We start from the raw sequence: 23,758 nt of genomic DNA, 5'->3' as shown, positions 1-23,758 counted from the left end.
CTCCCCACCCCATAAACCACAGCTTTTGCTCCAGGAAGCTTGCCAAGTCCACCTCAGCCCTGCGTCTCCCACCCTGACCACCAGAAACACGCCTGCACGCCGGGCACACGTGCACCGGCCTCAGCAGGGCCGCGGGGACCGGCCGGCCGCCAGCCCCGCCACTTGCCCACCAGGAGGCCGAGGTGAGGGGCACAGCTGTTGCAGCTAACAATGGCCCCAACCCCAGGGCTGCAGCTGTTGTCCACACGCGGGGACGGGAGGGGGAGGATTTGTGCCGCACGCCAGCCGTCTGTGAAACCGGAGCCAGGCACGCGGCCGGACTGACCCCAAGCTCCCTGGGGAGACCCCTCCACACTCACCCCCAACCCTCACCTTGGCAGACTCCTCCCGCAGGGCCGAGTAGCGGCGGTGCAGGCCTGAGGGCGCGTGGGGGGCTGTGCCGAGGGAGAAGCGCACATCCGCTGCACTGCCCGAGCGCGACCTGGGGGGGGGAGAGCAGCCCTGAGGCTGAGGCCCCGCGCAGCCACCAGGCCCAAGAGTCGAGGGATCTCGGCTTGGCGGAGAGAAGCCTCAGCTGGCAGAGGGCTACTGTGAATGGCTAAGGGCCGCTGTGTGAACAGGAGATGCGATTTAGCCTCTGGTGCCCCAGGGATCAGAACGATCCAGAAAGTTCTAGGGAAGCAGCTTCCATCTAATGTAAGCAGCACCTTCGAATGGCAAGATTTGGCTCAGGATGCAACTGGTGGCTTCAAAAAAAGCTGAGCTCTCCATCAAAGGGGCACTTGGGCCGAGGGCTCGTGGCCCTGAGAGACTAGAAGGGAGGGTCTCTAAAGATCCTTTTTTTTAGCCCTGAGGGTCTTTGTTTCTTTGTCTTCTCCCCGGCGACCGCCCGTGGGCTCCCCCATAATTCTGGCCAAAATGAACCCAGGCCGCTCCCCATCCCCCGGAGGCTTCGAGAGGCCCTGTTCTATCAGGGATGTGGGCCGGATGCCCCCTGGGCGAGGTTTCAGAATCCCAGTAATGTCTGGGAGGCCTTCCCTCGTGGACTTCCCCACGCCTTCCGAGTTTGGGGTGTGAGGGGGCCTGAGGGGCCCAGGGCCCGGGGATGGGGACAGGGCAAGCCTACGGTGCATTGCATGAGGTAGCTGCAGGGAAGGGGGCGTTACTGCTCATCCCCCCTTCTGTCCTGCACCTCAGCCCCAACTCCGTGATGGGTCCAGTATTCCTATGGCCAAAGCCAAGAATCCTCAACCACCAAGGAAAGCAAGCAGTGCAAATAGCTTGGTGTTCCTGGGTCATGAGGCTTATTCACTGGGGTGGGTGGGGGGTCTCTTCTGAGAAACCTACAGGAAGGAAGAAGTCAGAGGAACCCCAACTCCCACTCCCTGCCTCCGTTGCCTGCTTCTCCCCACCGTCTCCCACACAGTAGCTCCTGGTGAAGCGAAGACGGTACTCACGTCTCTACCACCCAGACGCCCACAGGCTGCTCTTCCTCCAGGTCATCGTCCCTTTCCCTAATCCCAGCCCTGCGTCTCCACGTTTCCTTGAACCCCTCCAGGGAAGCTGATCCCTATTGCCCTGACACAGCAAGAGCATCACTCAAGGGACCTCAAAGACGCTCTTCTGTGAGACCGTGGTTTGGAGAGAAAACAGCCAGGAGCCCGGAACCTTGAGTGGCATCTACTAGCAGCATCCTCCGTCCTCACCCTGCCGCTCTGGGCGGAGAAGTGGCGGCGGGATTGGGGTCTCAGTTCAATGTCAATCGCTTCACAACATGTAGAGAAAAATCCAGAAGTTCCCCAAAACGTGGATCTAATTTAAAAAATACCACTCACCATATCTTAAAATGCTCTCAGAAAAGGGGATGTCACAACCACAACATGGCACCTCAGCGTCCAACAGTTGGGAAGTTCTGGATGCCTCGCTTCCGTCCCTGGCGCTGCCCTTTGCCCACTGCCAGCTATCTGAACCTCGGTGGCCTGAACGCTCAAACAACAATCCTCCAGAGCCCTAAAGACGGTGTCTCCAAAGAACTAGAATGAGCCACACACTGTCCGTGAGCGGGTCCTACGGGACAAGGGTGAGCACGTCCCCCGCAGACCCGTCAAGGGCATCTCCCGTGGCACTGGGGCGGGAGCATCCTGCCTCTCCTTGCCTCCCGGCAGCCTCTGCTCAGAGGCCTGGCGCCCCTTCCAAGCTGCCCAAGTGAGCTAGGTGACCTCGACCACGTTCTTGGGGTCTCGGTGTCCCACCCTGGATAGGAGGAGGACCCTGAGGTCCTGGGCGGTCTTTTGGTGGGAGGAAGCCTCCTTCCTCAGGGTCCGGGCAGGACCCCATCCCAGCACGCCCAGCCTCCCGCGCTCCAGTACCTGGAGTGGACGCCATCCACAAACGGCCCCCCTCGACCCTTCAGCTGGTCCACCTCTTGGCGCAGCTTCTCAATCTCTTCAGACAGGCGGCCCTGTGCCAGGCAGACCCGGGGTGGGGGGGGGGCCAGGGAGGGGCGGAGAGGGGAGAGAGGGACAAAAGGACAGCAGAGTTGGGGGGAAGCAGAATGTACTGCGAAGTCCAAAGCCAGGGGCCCCGGCCAGGCCCACAGATGACACCAAGAGAAGAGGTCCGACTGGAAAGCGAGCAGAAGGGTGGGCAGGGGCGGCAGAGGGGCAGGGCCAGGGGAGGGTCTGTCTCGGGCAGGCTTCTAGCGGGGCAGAGCTGCTGAGCCCTGGCCCCCCGACGCGCGGCAGCGGCACAGACGCGGCTGAGGCAGGGCCGGGGACGGTCCTCCCGGCTCAGGGACTCCTGCGTCACCTGGAGCGAGGCCCCACCGGACCCGGGCCCTGCCTCTCCGCCCGCCCTACGCCCTCCGCGTCTTCACCCTGGGTGGCGAGGCGTCCGCCGCGACGGGCTCTAGCGAGGATCCGCGAAATAACGTCTGCGCAGCCCGGCGCCGCCCGCGTTCCTTCCTCACCAAGCCCGGCCCGCCCAGGCCGCCCGCAGCGGTACCTTGTGATGGTGCTGCTCCTCGATCTGCCGCTGGGAGCTCTCCAGCTCCTGGATCAGCGTGTTCTGGGGGGACAGCCGGGAGCTGGGGACCCGCCGCCGCCCCTCCTGCCCCTCCTGCCCCTGCCTCCCCAGCTCTGCCCACCGGGCCTATGTCCAGGACACGCCCCGCCCTGACACCCCAACTGTTCCCCTGGGCCCGCCCACCGAGACCTGTGACCCCGACCCCGACCCCGACCCCACCACACCTTCTCCTCCAGGGCCGCCATTCGCTCCTTGAGGTGCAGCTGCAGCCGCTCGTTGGACTCGCTGAGCAGCCTGTCCACAGTGTCCGACAGCCGCTTGTTGTGGTCCTCGTTCATCTTCTCCCGCTGGCGCACCTGCAGAGCCAGCACCCCTGCTCCCAGGTCACCCCGGGGTCGCCCATCCCCGCGCCTCACCCGGCGCCAGCCCACTCACCTGTCCCCTACTGGTAGGCCCAGAGCCCCTGGCTCCGGCTCCCAGACCACCTCCTCTGGCCCCTCCATGGCTCTGTCCCCACCCAGGCCCCGTCCCCCCAGCTCCCACTCTTCTTAGGCCTATCCACATGTCATCTGGGGAGGCTGCCTGGGGAGCCCAGCCCGGTGCCCTCACCCTCGCCAGCTCCTGGTTCTTCTCCTCCAGCTGACCCTCCAGCTGTCGCAGATGCTCCTCAATGTTGCCGTGCCTTTCTTCAGCCTGGAAGCAGGCATGGGTCAGTGCAGCCGTAGATGCTCGGCCCTCCTGCTCAGGGCCTGCATCCCACACACCCTCAGCCAGGGTACTGTCCGGGACGGGGCCTCTTACCTGGAAGCACAACTGCCACCACCACTGCCTTCTTCCCAAGCAATATCCACACCCTGACTGCTGTTTCCCCAACCCATTCTTCCTGCTCCGAGCCTGCAGCTGGTGGTCCAAACTACCCCACACTTCCAGGAAAAAACTCTACTTCAAAGCATGAGCTACCGTAAATCTCCTTTATGCCTCCAGGTAGATGGATGGACCTGCACTTAAGGGCAGAGATGCAAGCCAGACTTTCTGGGTTCAAATCCTGGCTCCCTCTCTTCTCAGGTATGTGGCGATGGGCAAGTTATCGGACCCCTATGTGACTGAATCTCCTAGACTATAAAGATGGATGATAACAGCACCCATAAAGTGCATTAGCCTAACACCAACCCATAACCCTAACTACTAAACCTAACCCTAACCCCTAACCAATAACCCATAACCTTAATACCTAATCCTAACCACAACCTGAACCATAACCACTAATTCCTAACCCTAATCCCTAACCTTAAACCTAATCCTAACTCTAACCACTAATCCTAAACCTAACCCCAACTCCTAACCCTAAAAAACCCAACCCTAATTTCAACCCCTAATCCCTAACCCTTAACCACAACCTTAACCCCAACCCTAATCCCAAACCCAACCCTAACATCTAACGCTAACACTAAACCTAACCACAATCCAACCCTAACCCCTAAGCCTAACCCTAACACCAACCCCAACACTAACCACAAACCCCTAATCCTAACCCCTAACCCTAACCTCTAACCCTAACCCATACCATAACCCCTAACCCCTAACCATAACCATAACCCCAAACCCTACCTCCTTCCCTAACCAGAAACCTAAACCCTAACCCCGAATATCTAAACCCTAATCCCTAACTCCAACCCCAACCTTTAATCGTAATCCCTAATACCTAACCTCTAACCCTAAGCCCTAACTCTAAATACTAACCTTAACCTTAACCTCAATCCCAACCCTAACCGCTAACTCTACGCCAAATACCTAACCCCAACCCTAACCCTAAACCCTAACATTAACTCTTACCCCAGAGCCAACCCTAACCAAACCCTAACCCCTAACCTAACCCCAACCTAACCCATAAACCCTAACCCTAACCCTAACCCTTAGCCCTTAACCCTAACCACAACACCAACCCCAATCCCAACCCTAATCCCTAGCTCAACCCTAACCCCTAACCCCAACAGCAACCCTAACCTTAACCCCAAAGCCAACCTTAACCCTAACCCCTAACCTCAAAACGTAATCCCTAACCCTAGCCCCAACCCTAACCCCTAACCCTAATCCTACCTCAACCCTAACCCCAACCCTAAAATGTAACCTCAAACCAACCCCAACCCGAACTCTAACCCCAACCCCTAATCCTAATCCCTAACCCCAACCCCAAATCCAATCCCTAATATCAACCCCAACCCTAACCCCAAACCCCTAAACCTAGCCCCAACCCTAACCCTAACCCCTAATCCCAACCTGAGGCCTAATTCTAACCACTAACCCCAACCCCTAACCCTAACCCCAGCCCCAACCTTAACCCTAACCCCTAATCACAACCCCAAGCCTAACCCTAACCCTAATCCCTAACCCCAACCCCTAAATCATAATCCTAGCTCCAAGCCAAACCCTAACCCCTAATCCCAACCCCAACGCTAACACTAACCCCTAACCCCTAACCCCAACCCTAACCCCTAATCCCAACCCCAAACCCAACCCTAACCCCTAACACTAACTCCTAATACCTAACCCCTAACCCTAATCCCTAACCCTAAACTTGAACCCTAACACTAATCCTTACCCTAACCCAACCCTAACCCTAACCCATAAACCCTAACACCTAACCCCTAGCCCCTAACCCTAACCACAACCCCAACCCCAACCCTAATCCCTAACCCCAACCCTAACCCCTAACCCCAATGCCAACCCTAATCCCTAAACCTAAACACAACCCAAACCCTAACCCCTAATCCCCCCAATCCCTAACCTCAACCCCAAACCCAACCCCAACACTAATCCCTAACCTCAAACCAACCCCAACCCCAAAACTAACCCCAACCCCTAATCCCCAACCCCAACACTAACCCCTAATCCCAACCGCAACTGCAACCCTAACCCCAACCCCTAATCCTAGCCCCAACCCTAACCCTAACCCCTAATCCCAACACCAAACCTAACCCTAACATGAACCCCTAACGCTAGCTCCAACCCTAACTGTAACCCCTAATCCCAACACTAAGCATATCCCTAATCCTAACCCTACCCTAACCCCAACCCCTAACCCTAGCCCCTACCCTAACCCCTAACTCCTAACCCCAACCCAAACCCCTAATCTCAACCCCTAACCCTAACCCCTAACCCCAACCCTAACCCCCAACCTCTAACCCTAGCCCCAACCATAACCCCTAATCCCGACCCTAACCTCAACCCAACCCTAACCCTAACCCTAACCCTAACCCACTGAACACTGTGAGGACTAGTGAGACCATCCACGCCGACAGGTCTGCTGCCACACGGGGTGCACGCTAGCCGGGCTGTCACCTCCGGGTGGGTGGGCTCCCCCCAGGCCTGCGTCTCCAGGGATGGAGAGCCCAAGTCCGCGGACGAGACTGTCACACATCCAGCAGTCGGGAAACCCTCCCTAGAGCCGCCCCGCTGTGACTCGTGTGAACCTATTAATCACGTCAGTCCATCCCTTCCTGTCCCTCTGGGGACATGCTGAGCTGCCGTCCCAGCACCCCAACCTGGCCCCCTACGTCCTTAAACCCAGATCCCTAGGAGCTAGCACGCAGGCCAACCCGACGTCACAGAGGTGATGCCACGAGGACGGCCCCAATGCCTCATCAGGAGGGGCGCGACTTCCCGGGTGGCGGGGACAGCCGGGGGCCCCCAGGCTCCAGAGGCCCCGGGGCCTGATGCTCATGCAACGCGGACGTCCTTCTCTCCCTGGCTGGGCGGAGACGGCCCCGAGCGAGGTCCCCGGAAAGCGTCAACCTGCTGCGAACACCCCTAAGTCCTCTGGACCCCCTGCCGCAGGCCTGTGCCCGTGCGTCGACCCCGCTTCTCCAGACCCAAGGGCGGTTCCAGCCCGGACACCTCCCAGTAACTGTTACACCCCGTCGGGCACAACCCAGGCCCTGCACCGACCCTAAAGCTGCAGGCCTCAAGCGACCGGGCTTGATCCCTAGAGCCGGAAGGGCCCAGCTGCAGGACGCCGGCGACGCTCAGCCTACGCCCCCTGCACCCACGCTGCTCACCTCTCCTCTCGGATCTCCTCGTTCCGGGGACGACGTCCTCGTCTTCCACCCAGGCCCCCAACAAAGGCAAGTTGACGCAGCGCTCTGCGCCCCCGGGGTCTCACCCACGTCTCCCAGGGCTCCTGGGCCCTTCCCAGGGACGGTCGCTCCCGGGGGTGAGGAGGGCAGGGATCACAGGCGCGTCCCGGAGTCACACAGTGCGAGGCGCCTTCCTGGCTCCCAGCCCGAGTGCCTCCCACGCTCTGCGCCCCCTGCGTGTGCTGGGGGGCTCGGGAGGCGGCCACGGGCGGGCCGGGCCCACTTGCCTTGGTGAGGGCCGCGATCCTCTGCGCCAGCTCAGCCTCCACCTCGGGCAGCGTCTCCGCCTTGCGCATCGTCTGCTGCAGCTTCTGCTCCGCCACCTCCAGCAGCTCCTGCAGGTGCCGGGCCTTCTCCTCACACTAGCACCGTGGGGGGGGGGGGGGTCAACAGGGAGCGCCCAGGCTCAGGAGAGAGCAGGTGACGGCCGGAGGAGCCGGGGGGCAGGGGTGGGGGGCAAGGACAACCTGGCTCTGGGCCGCCCCCCACGTGAGGACGGCCTCCCCCCTCCCCAGGCGGGGCCTCAGGGGCTCTGGGCCAAAGGGGGTGCTACCTGGCGGTGCAGGGACTCCTTGTTGGCCAGCTCATTCTCCAGCTTGTCGTTGAGGTCGTGGATGGACGTGGCCTCACGCTGAGCAGCCAGGTAGCGCTTCTCTAGTGTCGTGATCCTCTCCTCCATGTCGTCCTTCTGGGCCAGGGCCTGGGGCAGGAGCAGAGTGGACGGGCCGGGGGCCATCAGCGTCCTCTGCGCCCCCCGCCAGGGCCTGAGCTCGACCCGGCCCTCTCACTACTCCTCCCCACGGTGGCCCCAGCAGGCCCCCCCACCCCGGCCTGGCCCTCCCTGCACACCCAGGGCACGCGAGCAGCCCCCCACCCCGAGCGCCGGCGCAGCAGGCAGGGCCGGGCCGGGGGGCCTCCTCTCACCTCCCGGAGGTCCCGCTGATGCTTGCTGCTCTGCTCCTCTGACCTGATGAGGTCGCGGCGCGCGGTGCCCAGGTCCTCCTCCAGCTCGGCCACCGACGCCGTCAGGCTGACCAGCCGCTCCCGAGCCTGGCTCAGCTCGAAGTTCTGCTTCTCCAGGAGCTCCTGCAGCTCCTCCACCCGGCCCGCGTCGTCCTCCAGGGACGGTGAACCATCCGTCAGTCGTCGGGCTCCCAGCCCGCCCGGGGCCGGCACCCCCAGAGCACATCCCAGCTGTGCCCCCAGGGGCCCCAGGAGCTCACCCCACACACTGACCAAACACTTTTGCTCCCCTGTGTCTCTTTTGAAAGGACTTTCCGGTTCCACCTGCTGTCTGAGAATCCCGTAACCCAGGAAGGGGCAGCACTAGGGCAACAAAGGCTCAGACGCAGGAGGGACCTTGCCCGACACCCACACACAGGCAGGTGGCACCCGACCGTCCAAGTGGACAACGTAGAGGTGCCGGGCAGCGTGTCGGCCACACGACAGAAAAACCCACAGATTTGTTCGCAGGCGTGTGGGGGAAGAAGGAAAGAGCGATGGGAATATTGGAGAGAGCCCCAGATGTCATTCCAGCACTCGCTCTCCTGAACCCAGGCCAGCGGGGCCCTGACGTCCCGTCTGGGGGTGGCCCCCCACCCCCCACACGGTTCCCCAGGACCCACCTTCCACAGCCGCTTGGATCCCAGCTCCACCGTCCCCTCCTCTTCTGTCGCTCCATCCCGAACCCCTGCCCCCTGCTGCAGGGCAGACACCTGTAGGGTGGGCCCCCGGGGCGGTGAGTCACAGAGAAGGCGACTCCCTGCACCCCCCCCCACCCGGCCCAGCCGCCCGGCCCCCACAGCAGGGAGCCCAACGCACAACAGACGGCAGAGCAGCGGGGCTGCGGCGTCCAGGCGGAGGGGGCGCAGGCCACTTACCTGCTGGTGGGCACCTGCCAGCTGCTCTTCCAAGGTGGTCACGCGCTCCAGGGCCGCTCGGAGCCGCTCCCGCACCTGCCCAGGGAGGGGGAGATGGAGAGGACACGGGGCCCCCGGGACTCGTGCCTGCGGAGCCTGGGCTCCACGCACAGCCTGGGGCAGGAGGCGGCTGAGAGCACCTCCCTGAGGGCCTGGCAGTGAGGCTACTGGGAGGAGAGGGCAGCTGTCCCCTGCACACGGGCCGAGGAACACGCAGAGAGGGGGCCCCCGGAGGGAGGCCCCGGGGAGGCGAGGCTGGCCGGGGCCGGGCCGGCTACCTTCTCGTCCAGGGCCTTGTGGTGCTCGAACAGCGACTTGAGGGCCTTCAGCACCTCCACCTCACTGGAGACCCCGGATGGCGACTGGGCCTGGCGCTTCACCACGGTCATGCGCAGCGACCGCTCGTGGCGCGACACCAGGCACTCCAGATGCTCCAGGAGTAACTGGCAGGGGCAGGGGCAGCGCAAGGGGAGGGCGGTGAGCCGGTGCCCGGGGGCCGGAAGGGGGGCCAAGGACCACCGGGGGGACAGCAGGACGCCCGTGCCGCCCTGGCCTCCGCCCCGGGGCCCTGACCTCCCACGGCCACCCCCCAAGACAGGAGGAGGTCAGCAGCGGGCGGGAGATGCCTGGCCCTGGCCTGGCCACCCCTGTGGTCGGCGGGGCTCAGCCCCCACACACACAGGTCACCCGCTTACCCTGGTGTTATTCCGCTCTGCCTTCAGCTCTGAGATCTCTTCCTCCCTTTCTAGAAGCTGCTCCCGACACATGCTCAGCTCCCGGGTCAAGGTGGCAAATTCCTGCAAGCCCCCAAGGCCCCTGAGTGCTCGGGGGCTTTCCCCGGAGCTGCCTCCTGCTTGCCCCATCGCTGATGGGGTCTTCGCACCCGCCCCTTGCATGGGGCAGCTGCCCCCACGAAAGCCCCCAGGCATCCTCACTGCAGAGCGGGACTGGAGCGTCCCGGGGGCGGGGGCCACATCATGGGGGACCGCGGGGTGCCCTGCGAACTCCACGTATGTGTTAGGGTGCGAGGGGAGGAGATAGAAACAGGAGCCAGAGAGTCCCCGAATCCGCTCTGCAGCCCCCGCCTCCAGCAGCAGTAGGGCCTGATTACGTCGTCTCCCCGGCACCCCGAGGACCCACCAAGGCCTGGAGACCCAGAGGGGAGTCTCCCGTCCCGTGCGGCTGGGTGAGGTCCCGACAGAGACCCATGGGTGCTGCACGAGGAAGAGAGCGGGCTTCGAGGCGAGGGCCCCGGGGAGCTGCCTCTGCCTCGCACGCCCTCCCCAGGGCTCTACAGCTACGGGGCCGGCAGGCGAGGGAAGCGCCCACGTGTGTGCACGTGCGTGGGCGTAGGTGTGTGAGAGAGAGAGAGCAAGGCGGCCGGCAGACCTGGCCGGAGGCCCCAGGCTCTAGCCCACGTCGCAGGGATCCCAGCCGCGGTCCAGGGCCCCCGCTCCGGCCTCGCCCAGCGCCATGCTCGGGGTCCCCCCTCCGGGAGCCCTGCTCCCAGCGCGTCAGGCCCGCACACGCCCAGGCGCTCTCGCGGCCCAGCTTGTCTGGGTCGGGACACGCGTCCTGAGGGGGAGGCTGGCCCCGCGCTCCCAGGCCCCTCGCACCCTCCTGGCTGACGCACACAGCATCCCGCCCCGGAGTTTTCCGAGAGCTGGGCCACGCTCTGTGGGCGCCCGGAGCCTGGAGCGGCCCCACCCTGAGGCCTCCTGCACACGCGGCGACTCGGGACGGGAGGAGGCATCCCCGAGCCACCCACAGGGGCCTCGGCAGGCAGGGCCGTGGGAAGGGCCGCGGGAGCCCGAGGGCAGAGCCGGAGAAGCCCGGCCTGTCAAGGCCATGGCCAGGGGTGGCCAACACCTCACACCCTAGGAGCCCAGGCCTGGCCCACGGCTGTTCCACGCCTCAGTTTACACGCACAGCACGCTCACACACACACTTACGTCCAGAGACAGGACTCGCACGCCCCCGGCCCCACGCCACCCCCCAGGGACCCATGTTCTCTCCCCCAACCCCCTGGGTTCCCACCCCGGGACACCCGCCTCCTCCGCGACCCCAGCCCATCCGACACCTGCTGCCAGGACCACCTCCCGAGCGTGACACCGTCTACAACGCCGACTACAAACTTCTTGTCCTGGTTTTCAGATTTCCCTCTCGTGGTTCCTTTGCACACACCTAAGATCCGGGCAGCCCGGTCACCCGCTGGGTGCAGCCCTCCGCCAGCCTTCCTGGTTCCGCACCTCTCCCGTCCCCCCGGAGGGCCCAGCCCTCGGTCAGCCCCTGATGAGACCACGCCTACGTTTCGAAGCCCGTGTCAGGGGGATGCACGTCCTTGGGGCCTTCGCAGACCCCCCCGGGGAAGCCTGCGTCCCCTGCTAATGCCGGCTGGGACAGAGCTGGAGAGCCCCAGCCTAGGAGCCGGTCTGCGGCCACCAACACTGCGAGCGTGGCCATGTCCCGGGCCCTGAGTTGGGCCCTGGGGACACAGTGACAACACAGACACGGCCCCTGCCTTCTTGAGGCTCCCAGGATGGGCCTGAATCAAACCCCAGCCGTGTCCCATCAACCCTGCGACCTCGGACAAGCAGCCCAGCCTCCTTGAAGCTCCGTCTCCATCTGGAAGCTACAAGGACAGGCCTCCCAGCAGCGAGCAGCACGGGTCAGGCAGTGACTCTTACCCCGGGGCCGGTCCTCCAGTCCCCCTCCTGCCTTGTCGGTGAGCCCCAGGGCAGGACTGGCTCCTCCATCCCCCGGCCGCCCTGTCCTCCCTCCACCAGGACCCCGTGCCCCCCAGGAGGCATCCCGAGGCCCTGCCACCACCTCATCTGAGCCCTGCGCCCACCGGGCTCCACCGTCACTCTTGTCCCCACACGTGTGGGGACGGGCGTGGAGCTGAGTCTGCAGCGGGGGCTGCTCAGGGGGCCGCCCCGGGCCCCCCACCCCTGCACACGCAGGCCGGGCACCGGGCCCATCTCAAGCTTCACTGTTATCGTGTGTAAAACAGAGGACGGAGGTAGTAGGCGGTACCCACATCGGAGCTGCAAGCACGAGGCGAGGCCGCAGCGCGCTGACCCCGGGGCTCAAGGTCCCCGGCTTGTGGGTCCAGCCCTGCCTAGCATTTGCTACGCGACGCCTCGTGTGTTCCACGCGTGCAGTGAGGGGTGGACCAGGTGATCCCCAAGGTCCCGTCTGCAGCCGGGCTCCCCGGGGCTCGTCCCCTTCCAGCCTCGGGCGCCACCTGCCGGCCGCGCGGGCTCCCTGCGGCGGGCGGCCGGCCCCGGGTCCAGGGGAAGCCAAGTCCGGCCGAGGAGGGGGTGAAGGTGCACAGGGACGGGTTCCGGTTCCATGGAGGGACACGCACGAAAGTCACGTTTATTGATATGCAAATAGACGCAGATAACGGAAAGCCCAGAGCGGCGGCCCCAGGGCTGGGGGGAGCCAGGCGACGGAGGGGCACACCTGGCCTTACCTGGGGGAGGGCGGAGTTGAGGTGGCGCTGCAGCTGGTCCCGCTCGTGCAGGGCGTCCTGCAGCCGGCTCTGCGTGGCTGCCAAGGTCTCCTGACTCTCCCGGAGGGACTCCAGCAACTTCTCCCGCTCATCCAGCATGTTCACCATCAGCTGCTCGAAGTTGGCGTCAGCATCGGCGCCATGGGGGGGCCCCAGGGGGTCCCCCTCGTTGATTGTGGGCATGACCTCGCACATGGCGGGGCTGGGACGGGCCTTCTCAGCGTCGGGGGACAGGGGAGGAGTTCACGGGGCTGGCACCCCCGGGGGGACCTGGTGCATGGGTCTCGGAGCAGGCGCCAGGCGAGTGGACAGGTGGGCAGGGGCCTTGCCCATGGCATCAGTCGCTCTGGCTCTGAAAGGGGCCTGGCACCGGGCGCGCCCCTGTGCACAGGAGCCACAGGGCCTGGCCTAACCTCTCGGGGCTGGGGCTGGGTGCCCGGGGTCCCCAGACGAGTGGGCAGCAGCCGAGCGTGGCCATGACGGGCAGCGAGCGCGGGCCTGGGAGAGGGCCCGTCGCTTAGGCGGAGTGTCGGAGCCTGGCAGCGTCCCAGCTGGGCCCAGCGACACCCATGGCTCCCGGAGAGCGGCCTGCGGGAGAAGAGGCTGCCGTGAGGACAGCGTGGGGGCGGGCTGGGGGGCGGGGGGCAGCAGGACACGGGGCCTCTTCCCCAGGCTCGCTCACTCAGCGCTCCCAGGGCGCGCCCCGTCCTCTGCCTCAGCTCCCCGCCCCCGCTGTCAGGAGCGGCGCAGTGGACTGGCTCCCCACCCACGTGGCTCCCCGGCCAAATATAGAAATGATTCAGGCAGTGGCAGGGGAGCAGGCAGCAGGCTGCCCAGAGTCCTCCCGAGACGAGGGGGGTGCTGTGCCCCCAGCCATCCTCCCCGCACCAGGCCCGGGGAAGCCAGACGCGTGCAGGGTCCCAGGGGTGTGGACGCACACACGCAGACTCCTGGGCCCCCAGCCTGCCCACTGACACGGCCTGGTCCCCGGGAAGGGCTGGGCGGGCCCTGGGGTGGCAGGAGCCCCGACCAACTCCACGCCTGTCATGCAAAGAGGCTCCCGGCTCCCACACGCCCGACACCTGGCCCTGGTGGGGGGCAGGCTTCCTCTCAGAATTCACGGCCTGCTCCCGGTGCTGGAGCAGGAGCCGAGTGACCTGAAGGAACCAGGGCGGGAGGGGCGGGGGGTCACTCTCCTGCTGCGGGCGGGCCCCTCGTCCACCCGGGGAACTGCCAGGGCAGGCCCAGCTGGGCGGGCAGCACGTGCACCTTGACTGCGCACAGGGAAGCCCCGGGGCGGGGACAGGACGGGGTGCGGAGCGTGCAGCTGGGGACTGCTCCCCCTGCCCTGAGCCTCTGACCCCCTGCCCACCCCCTGGTCCCTGGGAGGCCACCGCGGTAATCAGGCATCACAGCTCCTGCTGCCTGAGAGGGAGTGAGGCGGCCGGCACCGCAGCGCGCTCCCAGGAGATGCTCCACAAACGGTGCTCTCCGTCCTTCTACCACTTGGGAGACACAGGGACAGCGTCTCGTCCACCCCTCGGGCAACAGGCAGACTCCGACGGGCAGGGAGAGGACAGGAGGTGTCAGACCCCACGTGGGAAGCGGGACACCCGCTGCCGGGCCCCCTGCACTGTACTCAGGATCTGGGCAGAAATGAGGGCAGCAGGGGAGGCAGGTGGGCCTGGACTGGGCACCTGGCAAGGCAGCCCAGGAGTTGTGGGGTACGTGGGCAGGCCCATACCCGTACAAGCAGACACGGAGACGGGCGGCCTGGGACGTACACAGAGGCCACACACACGCCCCAGACACAGACTGACACAGACACTAACCCAGGGGATCCGTTCTCATGCTAGGCAGCCACCGCGGAGGGTCAGGGCCCCGGGGGGTCAGGACTGTCACGGCTCCAGTGCTGGGTACAGCAGCCCCTCCCCCTCCCCCTTCCCTCCTCCATGAACTGATGAGGGAGCAGGAGCGAAGGGCAGGCCTGGGAAGGGCCGCTTGGGGGAGAATCTGTCCTTCAAGGAAGAGCCCGGGGAGCTCAGGGGCCCAGGGGTCAGCGTCGGCCCAAGGGTCCCCAGGCGTCCTGCCGGGTGGTGGAGACCTGGGAGCTGGGACCTGGGACCTCTAGGCTGCCTCCGAGCAGGTAGGTGACCTCGGTCTTGTCGCCACCCCCGGAAGCTCTGCTGTGAGGACCCCCCCCCCTTCTGCAGCCTCCAGGGACTGCAGAAAACAGCCTGGAAAGGCAGGCAGCCCCGCAGGCCTGCAGGGGCGGGGTCAGCCCCGGAGGTGGTCGTGGTCGTGATCCTGGTCCTGGTCTCCCCTCCCCGAATCCTCTGGTCGTCCTGGCGGCCGAGAAGCTGGCAGCCACGGGCTCTTTCACAGCCTCCCCCCAACCAGGTGCCAGGTGAGCCCCGCACCCCGTCGGGAAATGGGCCACGGCGGCAGGTGGAGCCCAGAGGGCGATGCCAGGCAGACGCCCCAGGACCCCGGCCGGCGGTCGGCACAGCACCGAGAGCACAGGGACCCTCTGGGGCTGCCACGCGGGGACGCCCGGGCCTTTGGCTCCAGGGCCGTGGGAATCACGCGATTGTCATTGCGGCCCAACAGGAGCCTCCTCGACTCCTGCACAATTTCTAAGTGTCACTCGCACGTCCTGATTCGGAGGCGCCGGCTACCAGCCCCCAAGTGAGCATGTGAGGGGCTTCACCCAGGAGGAGTGTGGGCAGGCTGTGAAAGGGGGGGGGGGCGCCCCAGAGCAGGTGCGAGGGTGAGTGTGCGTGTGCGTGGGTGGGGGCAGACCCGTATCACTAAACACACAAGGGCAAACCTGCGGCCTCTCAGGCTTCCCAGAAGTCACCCCCATCTCTTCCCAACAGACAGGAGGGCTGTGCACTTGGGTCTGCTGCTCTGGCCAGCCACGCACACACGCACACACACACGCACACGCACACACACGCGCACACATGCACACGCGCGCTACCTGGCTCCCCTTGGCCCCGCCAGATGGCAGGCAGGCCCCGCCACGCTGAGGGAGCCCGAGGGCAAAGCTGGCAGCCCTGTGGAGGCCACAGAGCCAGGGCCGGGTCGGCGGGGCTGTGCTCAAGTGAGCGGGCGTGGGCGAGGCACACAGGTGCCTCAGGGTGCAAGCCCCCCCTCCCCCGAGCGAAGAGGTGAGAGGGCACAGCCGTGCCCCCGGCGGACTGGGTGGGCCTCCAGGAAAACGCCAGGCCTGAGCGCGGCCCTGCCTTCCCGGGTGTCCACCCCGCGCCAGGCGCCGTGGGTCGATGCTCACAGTTCCCGCGCCGCAGATGGGAGGATGGGGCCCCAGAGTCAGGCCCCGCGTCTACACGGCTGCTCCGGGGAAGAACCAGGATTCCACCCCAGTCTGTCTGGCGCCAAGGAGGCACGGGGTGGAGGAAGGGGAGGAGAGGAGAGAGCACGGCTCCCCCATGATTTCTCGCCGCGACCCGGGGCACACGAGGGACGGCTGGTCGGGGCCTCCCGCACCCGTGCCCCCCGGGAAGCCTCTGCGCCGCGGCGGCCCCGCTGTCCCCCGGGTGACCCACGCCCACAGCCCCGCCCACCACCCTCCGAATCTCTCCCACCCCCTCCCCCAGGGGCCCCAAACCGAGCTGTGAGCAGCCCCCGGAGCCCGCCCACCCCCCCACATTCCCACTCAGCTCCCTAACCCCGACCGTCCCCCAGGGCAGTGAAGTCCAGCTGCCCACCTCTCCTTCCCTCCAGCCCAGAAGCTTCCCCTCCTCTCCCCTCCCTCGCCCTGTTCAGCCCACCACCCCGAAAGCCTTGCCCTCACTCCTCCTCTCCTCCAAGAGCCCCCGGAGCCCCCACCCCCACCCCACCCCGCTCACCATCACGCTCCCAGGCTGACCCACTGCTCACGAGCTTCTAGCATCTCACCCAGCCTGCCTCAGTCTCTCCTTCGTGTCAGTCTAAGGAGCCCATCTCGCCCCTGGAGCCTCTTCTGAGCCCTCATGGATTAGATGGGGCCTTCCACAGGCCCAGCACGGCCCTTTACCTCTCTCTATGTGACACGTTGTCTCATCCGAAGACTCTGGGCCGAGAACCATCTCCTACTTACCGCTGGATGTGCCCACACGGGCCCTAACATACGTGGAACTGAAGAGACACGTGACGGGATCGCTCTGGGCAGACCCTCCCCGACCAAATTCAAAGAAGAGGAACTCCGAAACAGTACAGACTGGCTCAAGGCCTGGGAATATGTTCATTTATCTGGAACTCTGAATTTTTTTTTTTTTTTTTAAGATTTTAACCCACCCATTCACGAGAGCCCCAGAGAAAGAGGCAGAGACACAGGCCGAGGGAGAAGCAGGCTCCCTGCGGGAGGCCCGATGCAGGACTCGATCCCGGGGCCGAGGGCAGACCTCACCCGCTGAACCCCAGGCACCCTGTGCCCTCTGAAAGGTAAAGCTTGAGAGCAAGACGGGGGCCGTGCCCTGCAAGGCCGACTCTGGGGCTGATGGGTCTGAACTCTGGCTCCTCCGCTCACCACTCGGGTGACTCGGCAAAGACTTGATCTCAGAGCCTCAGTTCCTCACCTGTGAAGCGGGGAGGGTAGTGACGGGCACCTCAGGCCGCTGGTTTGGGGAGTTAGTGCCCCCAGGGCTGAGATCTCAGCGGGCGCCGCGGCGACTCCTGGGGCCTAGGCCCCTAAAGCACCCGAGGCCGGGCCCGCTCTAAGCAAAGTGAAAATCCATATTAGCTCCGGGAAGCCATTCCCAGGAAAAACTCCTGGAAAAGCTCTCCGACGGCTTCTTACAGCTGCACAAATCCCCTCAAAAGCACCCAGCCCGGCCCCTAACAGACCATCCGTGAGACTCTGTCTCTCTGGGCTCCAGGTTCCCAAATCTGGAACATGAAGATGGTCACACACGTGCGCACTGGTGAGCTTGCAGGTCCACGAGGGTCAAAGGGGATGAGACACACCGACCTGGGAAGTAGAAAACGCCACCAGGTACCGGTGGGTGCCACCGCCGCCGACCCTCCACCCGACGCCAGGCGCGGTCCCGCGGACACGGAGTGGAGGTCTCTAGGCAGCAGGTTCTCCTGGGCCCACTCCTGTGAGGCCCACTGTCCGGCTGCCCCCCAAGAAGTTAGGTTGGGGCCACTGCTTCCCGAGACTTGGCGTCTCACCGGGGTGAGGCCACGAGGTACAGCCCAAGCCAGGCCCTTCTTAAGAATGATGGAGGCGCTGTTAACAACCCCCAGGGTGCAGGGGTAAACTGAGCCCCCCCCCCCCCCGCCACCCCCTGGCCGCGGGGTGAGCTCAGCGCTAACATCAAAGGCTAGCGAGGAAAGGGGGCCTAGGAGTCTCTTCTACTAAATACGTCCTCGGGGGGGGGGGCAAAAAAATACCCCAAAGTACAGCCACCACAACTACCTCTTGGAATGAAGACAGGGTTTGCAGACAGAGTCCGTGAGGGGCTGCCCAGGGACAAGGACTCGGCATGGAGGGGAGGCCACTGCAGAGGGCTCGAAACTCCCTTTTCTTTATTTTATTTTTATTTTTTTTTCCTTTTCTTAATTTAATCCCATCAGTTCCAGAACTGTCTGGGACCCCTGGGGGGCTCAGCAGGTGAGTGTCTGCCTCGGGCTCAGGGCGTGACCCCGGGGTCCTGGGATCGAGTCCTGCGTCCTGCATCGGGCTCCCTGCATGGAGCCTGCTTCTCCCTCGGCCTGTGTCTCTGCCTCTTTCTCTGTGTGTCTCATGAATAAATACATAAAATCTTTAAAAAAGTTCAGGGGATCCTTGGGGGGGCGCAGCGGTTTAGCGCCTGCCTTTGGCCCAGGGCGTGATCCTGGAGACCCGGGATCGAATCCCACATCGGGCTCCCGGCATGGAGCCTGCTTCTCCCTCTGCCTGTGTCTCTGCCTCTCTCTCTCTCTGTGTGTGACTATCATAAATAAATAAAAATTAAAAAAAAAAAAAAGTTCAGAAGTCTCTGCGTGAGGAGATCAGCCCATAGATCGGGAGCCGTCACGCAGCAAAACAGAACTGCCCGGGGGGATGAGGAACACGAGAGGGAAGTGCTGTCCGGTGCCTGAGTACTCAGAACTGCATCACCAAGTGTGCGTGTGTCCGTGGTCACAAAAGGTGTGTGTGGGGGGAGGGTGATGAAAGAGAGAGAATGTGGGGGCACGTGTGCATCCACACAACAGCGTGTAAGAGCACAGTCGTGGGAGGGTGCGGCGTGATGGACGGCCCTGCGAGGTGCGTGTGTGTAAGAGTGTGGCCATGAGAACAGGTCCTGGGAGCGTGTGCACGAGGCAGTGCGTGGTATGTGTAACGGGGGGTACGTACACACAACGCGGAGACAGACTGTGCGTCGTCGTCGTATGTCACGAGCTCGGGACATATGACTGGTCGCGACGATGTGTCGTGAGTGTGTGGCCAGGTAAGCACGTGCCCCCGGAGCCAGGAAACCACGTATGCTCAGAAGGGCATGTGGGCGCCTGACCGCTCACGCGTGTGCGTGTGTCCTGCAAGCACACACCTGGTCATGAAGCAGTGTGAGCGCGTGCGTGGTCTTGAACCTGCGTGAGGATGTGTGAGACGGAGACGAAGGAGGGACGGTGATGATAATGAAAGAACGAAAATCCCGTTTGTTCCAGGCGCTCTGCCCTGAGCAAGGGGCAGGGCTCTGGGGCACTCGCAGGTGGCCCGGGGTGAGCGGAGGCCGAGGAGCTGCATGCGGCCCACCCTGCTACGCCCTCCACCCATCTGAGCTGCGCGGCACAGTGTGGGCTTCCCACGCCCCGGGCTCCGCGTGCCTTAGAGATGGTGGCCCCCCAGGGTCTCCCAGAAGGTCGCTCCTCCCGAAACAGCCCAGGCCAAGGTCCTCGCCTGGTCCCCCCACGCGTCCACTCTCAGCATCCTCCTCCAAGCCGGGCAACGGCGAGTCCTGTTCTGCAGCGGCCGCCAGGGACCCCTACCATCCACGGCCTCCCCCACCCCACCCCTTCCCTAGAACCTCCGAGGTCCCACAAGGCGTGCGACGGCCTTCCACGCCTCCCCCCGACAGCTCGGTCTGTAAGACTGTCCTTCAGGAACAGGAGCTCACCACGGAGGAAGCCCTCATCGTCCCAAGGAAACGTCCTCTTAAACTGAATGGAAGGAGCCTGTCTCCCCTTGGAAACGACCGTCACCAATCTGATGAAAGCGGCCGTGGACTCACATGAGCCACATATTTACGAGAATTCAACTATCTCGGGTGAGCAAAATAAGCAGTAACAGCCTCTAACGCAAACCAGCTATTTCACCTGACACTTAACTACAGAACTACATTGCAGAGCGCGAACTCTTTTTAAAGCCACTGCAGACGTTATACGTTTAACGTAGAGCGTATGTAACGTCTACTCTGTACGTGAACATTGCTCAGCATTAGAAACCTAAACCCAGGGCAGCCCAGGGGGCCCGGCGGTTTAGTGCCGCCTTCGGTCCAGGGCATGACCCCAGGATCCCGGGATCGAGTCCCGCGTCAGGCTCCCTACGTAGAGCCTGCTTCTCCCTCTGCCTGTGTCTCTGCCTCTCTCTCTCTGTGTCTCTCATGAATAAATAAATAAAATCTTAAAAAAAAAAAAGAAAAGAAAAGAAAGAAAAGAAAGAAAAGAAAAGAAAAGAAAAGAAAAGAAAAGAAAAGAAACCTAAGCCCATACACCATGCTTTATGGGAGATTCGGGGATTTTCACTTCACCTACCACCTGCGGAGATGTGACGCCACTGTGCTGGGTCCCCAGAGGCTTCTCTGCCCCGGGTTGAATATTTCTAGTTGCAAGGAGGCCCTGCTTCACTGAACCCAGGGAATCCAACAGACCTCTTGGATCCAACCCATCAATTACTTATTGAGTAGATTTCCACAAATTCAAGGTTGAGCCAAGCGTCATCATGGATACGAGAGGCACGTAAGACACGCTGTCAGCCCTCAAAGCGTTTCCAGTCTACTTGAGACAACTCGGAGTGGCGCCCCGGACCCACAGCCTCACTGTCCGCGATCTCAGTCCCCCACGGTCACACTGATGGGAGCACACGGTCCTCCCTCTGATGCGTCATCAGAAGATCACCGGGAGCCGAACGCCGCGTCACAAAGCCCGTGTCATTCGGTCACTTCATCTCATCACGCAGCCATTTTATCATCTTGCATCATGACAAGGGTGAGCACAGTGAGGTGTTTAGAGAGAGCACGTTCCCACAGCCGTCATCACGGTATATTGTTATATTGTCCTACTTCGCGTCACTGCTGCTAACCTCTTACCATCTAAGCCATCACCGGTGTGTGGCCCGGGAAGAAAACAGAACATCCAGGTCCGCGGTGCATGTGGTTCAGGCAGCCGCCGACGGTGGGACCGTGTCCCCCGCGGAAAGGGGGGCCTCTGTACACACGGGGGGTCCGGAAGCAACAGGGAGCAGCACGGGACTAAACATCCTCCCACACGGCCTGGTGGCGGCTCGGAGCACCACCCGGAGCACCACCGACTGCATGAACGGGCGCGTTTCTCCCCCAGCTCCCAGAACCAGGCAGCCCCGGCCAAGGCCGCGCCCCGCAGGAGGCAGCCGCTGTGTGGGAGCCACTTCCCTGGAGGGGGTGTGCGGCCCCGGGGCCTGAGAGCCGAGCAACGAGCTGTGCAGCAAGGGGCGGCCGGCCTGGGGCACCCCCGATGAGAGGTGGGCAGGCAGCCCTGGGTCCTGCGGGCCGTCCCAGCACAGCGAGGCCCAAGGGTCCCCTGGAAGCCGCCCCCTGCACCACGGCCCGCCCAGTACTTCCTGCCCCACTGGCCGCCAAAGCGCCCCGCTCCCGCGAGCCAGCACCGTATGCCCTCCAGAGCTAATTATAGGGCAGAGCTAGCGGGCCAGAGGGGGGACAGATGGCGGCCTGGCGAGCCTGTGGTACACCGCCCCACCCCTCCCTTGAGCTCCCGCGCCTCTCCTGATCCCATACCTGGGACCTGGACTCTGAGGCCGCTCTCCCTCCGCTCCTGCTCCCTACCTGTGCCTCTCCAGGCCGCACGTGCCACAGGCAACTCTGTGCCACTCCGAAGCCACACCCGGCTTCCACAGCACCCATCCAAGGGCCTAGAGCCCCAGGCGACAGTGTTCCTGGCAGTAAAAGGCCTCAGCTAGTACCTCCGCATCCTAAAGCCCCCTTGGCCCCTAGCTCCCTGGCCCTACTGAGCCTTCACCGCTGGCTCCCCCTCTGCTCCCCAGCTCTCACCCTGCCATCCTCAGAGGCTCGGAAAGGACCCACTGGAATCCCTGATGACTCCTGCCGACTCTAAGATTCCGGCAATCAACTCAGAAGAGACTCAGGAGCCTGGCTGCCTGCCCTGCCCTGCCCCTCCCACCCCTCCCCACCACCCAACTGCCAGGCCTCATATACTCCATGGTTCTGACATCATGACAGACGCGTCCACACACGCCCATATACCCCTGGACAAGATTCCCTTCCACACCCCCGTCCCCCACAGCCTTCCATCCTCTGGGGAGGGCATCTCCCACCGTGCCAGGTGTCCAGTACTGGCCCCCAGTACTCATCGTGCTATTGAGCATCTCATTGTTTTGAGATGCTGTTTGTCTTGGGCATCAGGACAAAATCCGAGAAAAGAGCCAAGGGAAAGCATGCAAACTGTTCCTTTAGCTAAGGCAGCTTCTCCTGGGGCTACCTGGCCAGTTAACAGTGGTGGGGGGAGGGAGGGCTGGAATCCAGTTCAGGCGGCTGTTTGAAGGCACCGGGACAGGGCTCTGCTTTTTTATGATCTAAGAGCAATGCACCAAATGGGGGGGGGGGGGCAGGGGCTGTTAAGGGAATGCGTCCTGTGTGGGCCTTTTCAGCTGCTCCTGGCCCAGAACTGCCTGCAGAAGACGCAGCACACAGCACAGAGCTGGGCATAGCGTAGGAGCCCAGCACATGTTTCCTGGGTGTTGCACATAGTACGAGGCACCGGCTCCAGCACCCCCGGAAGGACTGCGGGAGGTCCCGGGACCCAGCTCCTGGAGGGGCCCCGGGAGCGCCCAGCAGGAGGGGCCTCCGCTGAGCACGCGTCCCTCCCTCTGGGGGTACTTACCAGCGAGCCTCTCCTCCAAGGTGACATCAGCGCCCGGGGGCACCTCGCCCCGCATCCCTCCTCCACCCACACTACACCTCCGGTCCCGCAGCCCGACCCGTCTTCTCAGCCGGCAGCAGCCCCGCAGCGTCCCCGCCGGAGGTCGCCCCGGCTCCCGCCCTGCGCTCCGGGGCGCCCACTCTCCCCGCCCCCGGCCGACCTCGCCCCCCCCCCCCCCCCCGGGCCCGGCACAGCCGCGAGCAGGGCGGGCGGCGGGAAGGCCCGGGGAGCGCGGAGCCCCGGCACCTCGGGCGCCCCCGGAGCGCGGCGGGCCCGCAGCGAGAGGAGCCGCTTCCCCACCCGGGGCGACACGCGGGCGCGGGCGCGGGCTTGGGCCGTCCACCTGCTCCGGGGCTCGCGACCCCGGCCGTCCCCCGGGCTGCTCCGCCCCAGCCTCGCCCCAAGGGCACGGGGCGCCGCAAAGGCCGGCGCGGGGCGGCGGGGGCGGCGGCAGCTCCGCCAGCGGGGGCGGCCTCGCGGGGCGCGCGAGACGGACCCTCCCCGACCGGGGCGGGCGGGGCATCGTCGCCCACCGGGCGCGGCCGCTCACCTGCCTGCAGTCCCGGAGGCGGCGCGCAGCCCCGAGCGGGAGGAGCCGCCCCCGGCCCGCCGAGCCGCCGCGTCCCGGAGCGAGCCGAGCCGGCGCCGAGGCAGCTGCAGCTCCGCCGGCGCCGAGGCCCCGCCCCGCGGCCCCGCCCCGCCCCAGGGCCTGGCCCCACCCCCGGGCGGAGCCTGCGCGCTCCCCGAGGCCCCGCCACGCCCCCAGGTCCTGGTCCCACCCCCCTGGGGGCGGAGCCTGCGCGCTCCCCGAGGCCCCGCCACGCCCCCAGGTCCTGGTCCCACCCCCGGGCGGAGCCTGCGCGCTCCCCGAGGCCCCGCCCCAGGTCCTGGTCCCACCCCCCAGGGGGCGGAGCCTGCGCGCTCCCGAGGCCCCGCCCCGCTCGGCACGTGACCGCAGCCCCGCGGCGTCCGCGCCATCTTGGCCGCGCCTGGGGAGTCTCCCCGCCCGCCCCGCCCGCGCCGCG

General features: G+C 64.6%; 1 protein-coding gene across 2 annotated transcripts in view; it reads right to left on the bottom strand.

Moving 5' to 3' along the window:
• Nucleotides 1-23,427, bottom strand: part of PPFIA4 (PTPRF interacting protein alpha 4) — a 45,683-nt gene extending 22,256 nt beyond the window's left edge. For both annotated transcript variants that reach the window (XM_072733645.1, XM_072733646.1), the window contains exons 1-14: nt 23,284-23,427; nt 12,555-13,181; nt 9,772-9,873; nt 9,355-9,519; nt 9,038-9,112; nt 8,783-8,872; nt 8,082-8,273; nt 7,711-7,857; nt 7,385-7,519; nt 3,634-3,717; nt 3,249-3,380; nt 3,004-3,066; nt 2,370-2,461; nt 373-481 (exon numbers count right to left, since the gene is read on the bottom strand). In XM_072733645.1, coding sequence (XP_072589746.1) covers nt 373-481; nt 2,370-2,461; nt 3,004-3,066; nt 3,249-3,380; nt 3,634-3,717; nt 7,385-7,519; nt 7,711-7,857; nt 8,082-8,273; nt 8,783-8,872; nt 9,038-9,112; nt 9,355-9,519; nt 9,772-9,873; nt 12,555-12,788 — 1,620 coding nt within the window. In that variant the 5' untranslated portion in view covers nt 12,789-13,181; nt 23,284-23,427. The remainder of the gene's footprint in view (nt 1-372; nt 482-2,369; nt 2,462-3,003; nt 3,067-3,248; nt 3,381-3,633; nt 3,718-7,384; nt 7,520-7,710; nt 7,858-8,081; nt 8,274-8,782; nt 8,873-9,037; nt 9,113-9,354; nt 9,520-9,771; nt 9,874-12,554; nt 13,182-23,283) is intronic.
• Nucleotides 23,428-23,758: the final 331 nt, after the last annotated feature.

The sequence above is a fragment of the Vulpes vulpes genome, chromosome 13 (genome assembly GCF_048418805.1).
Source record: "Vulpes vulpes isolate BD-2025 chromosome 13, VulVul3, whole genome shotgun sequence".
In the NCBI taxonomy this organism is placed as follows: Eukaryota; Metazoa; Chordata; class Mammalia; order Carnivora; family Canidae; genus Vulpes; species Vulpes vulpes.
This window is presented reverse-complemented; position numbering and strand designations above follow the sequence as displayed.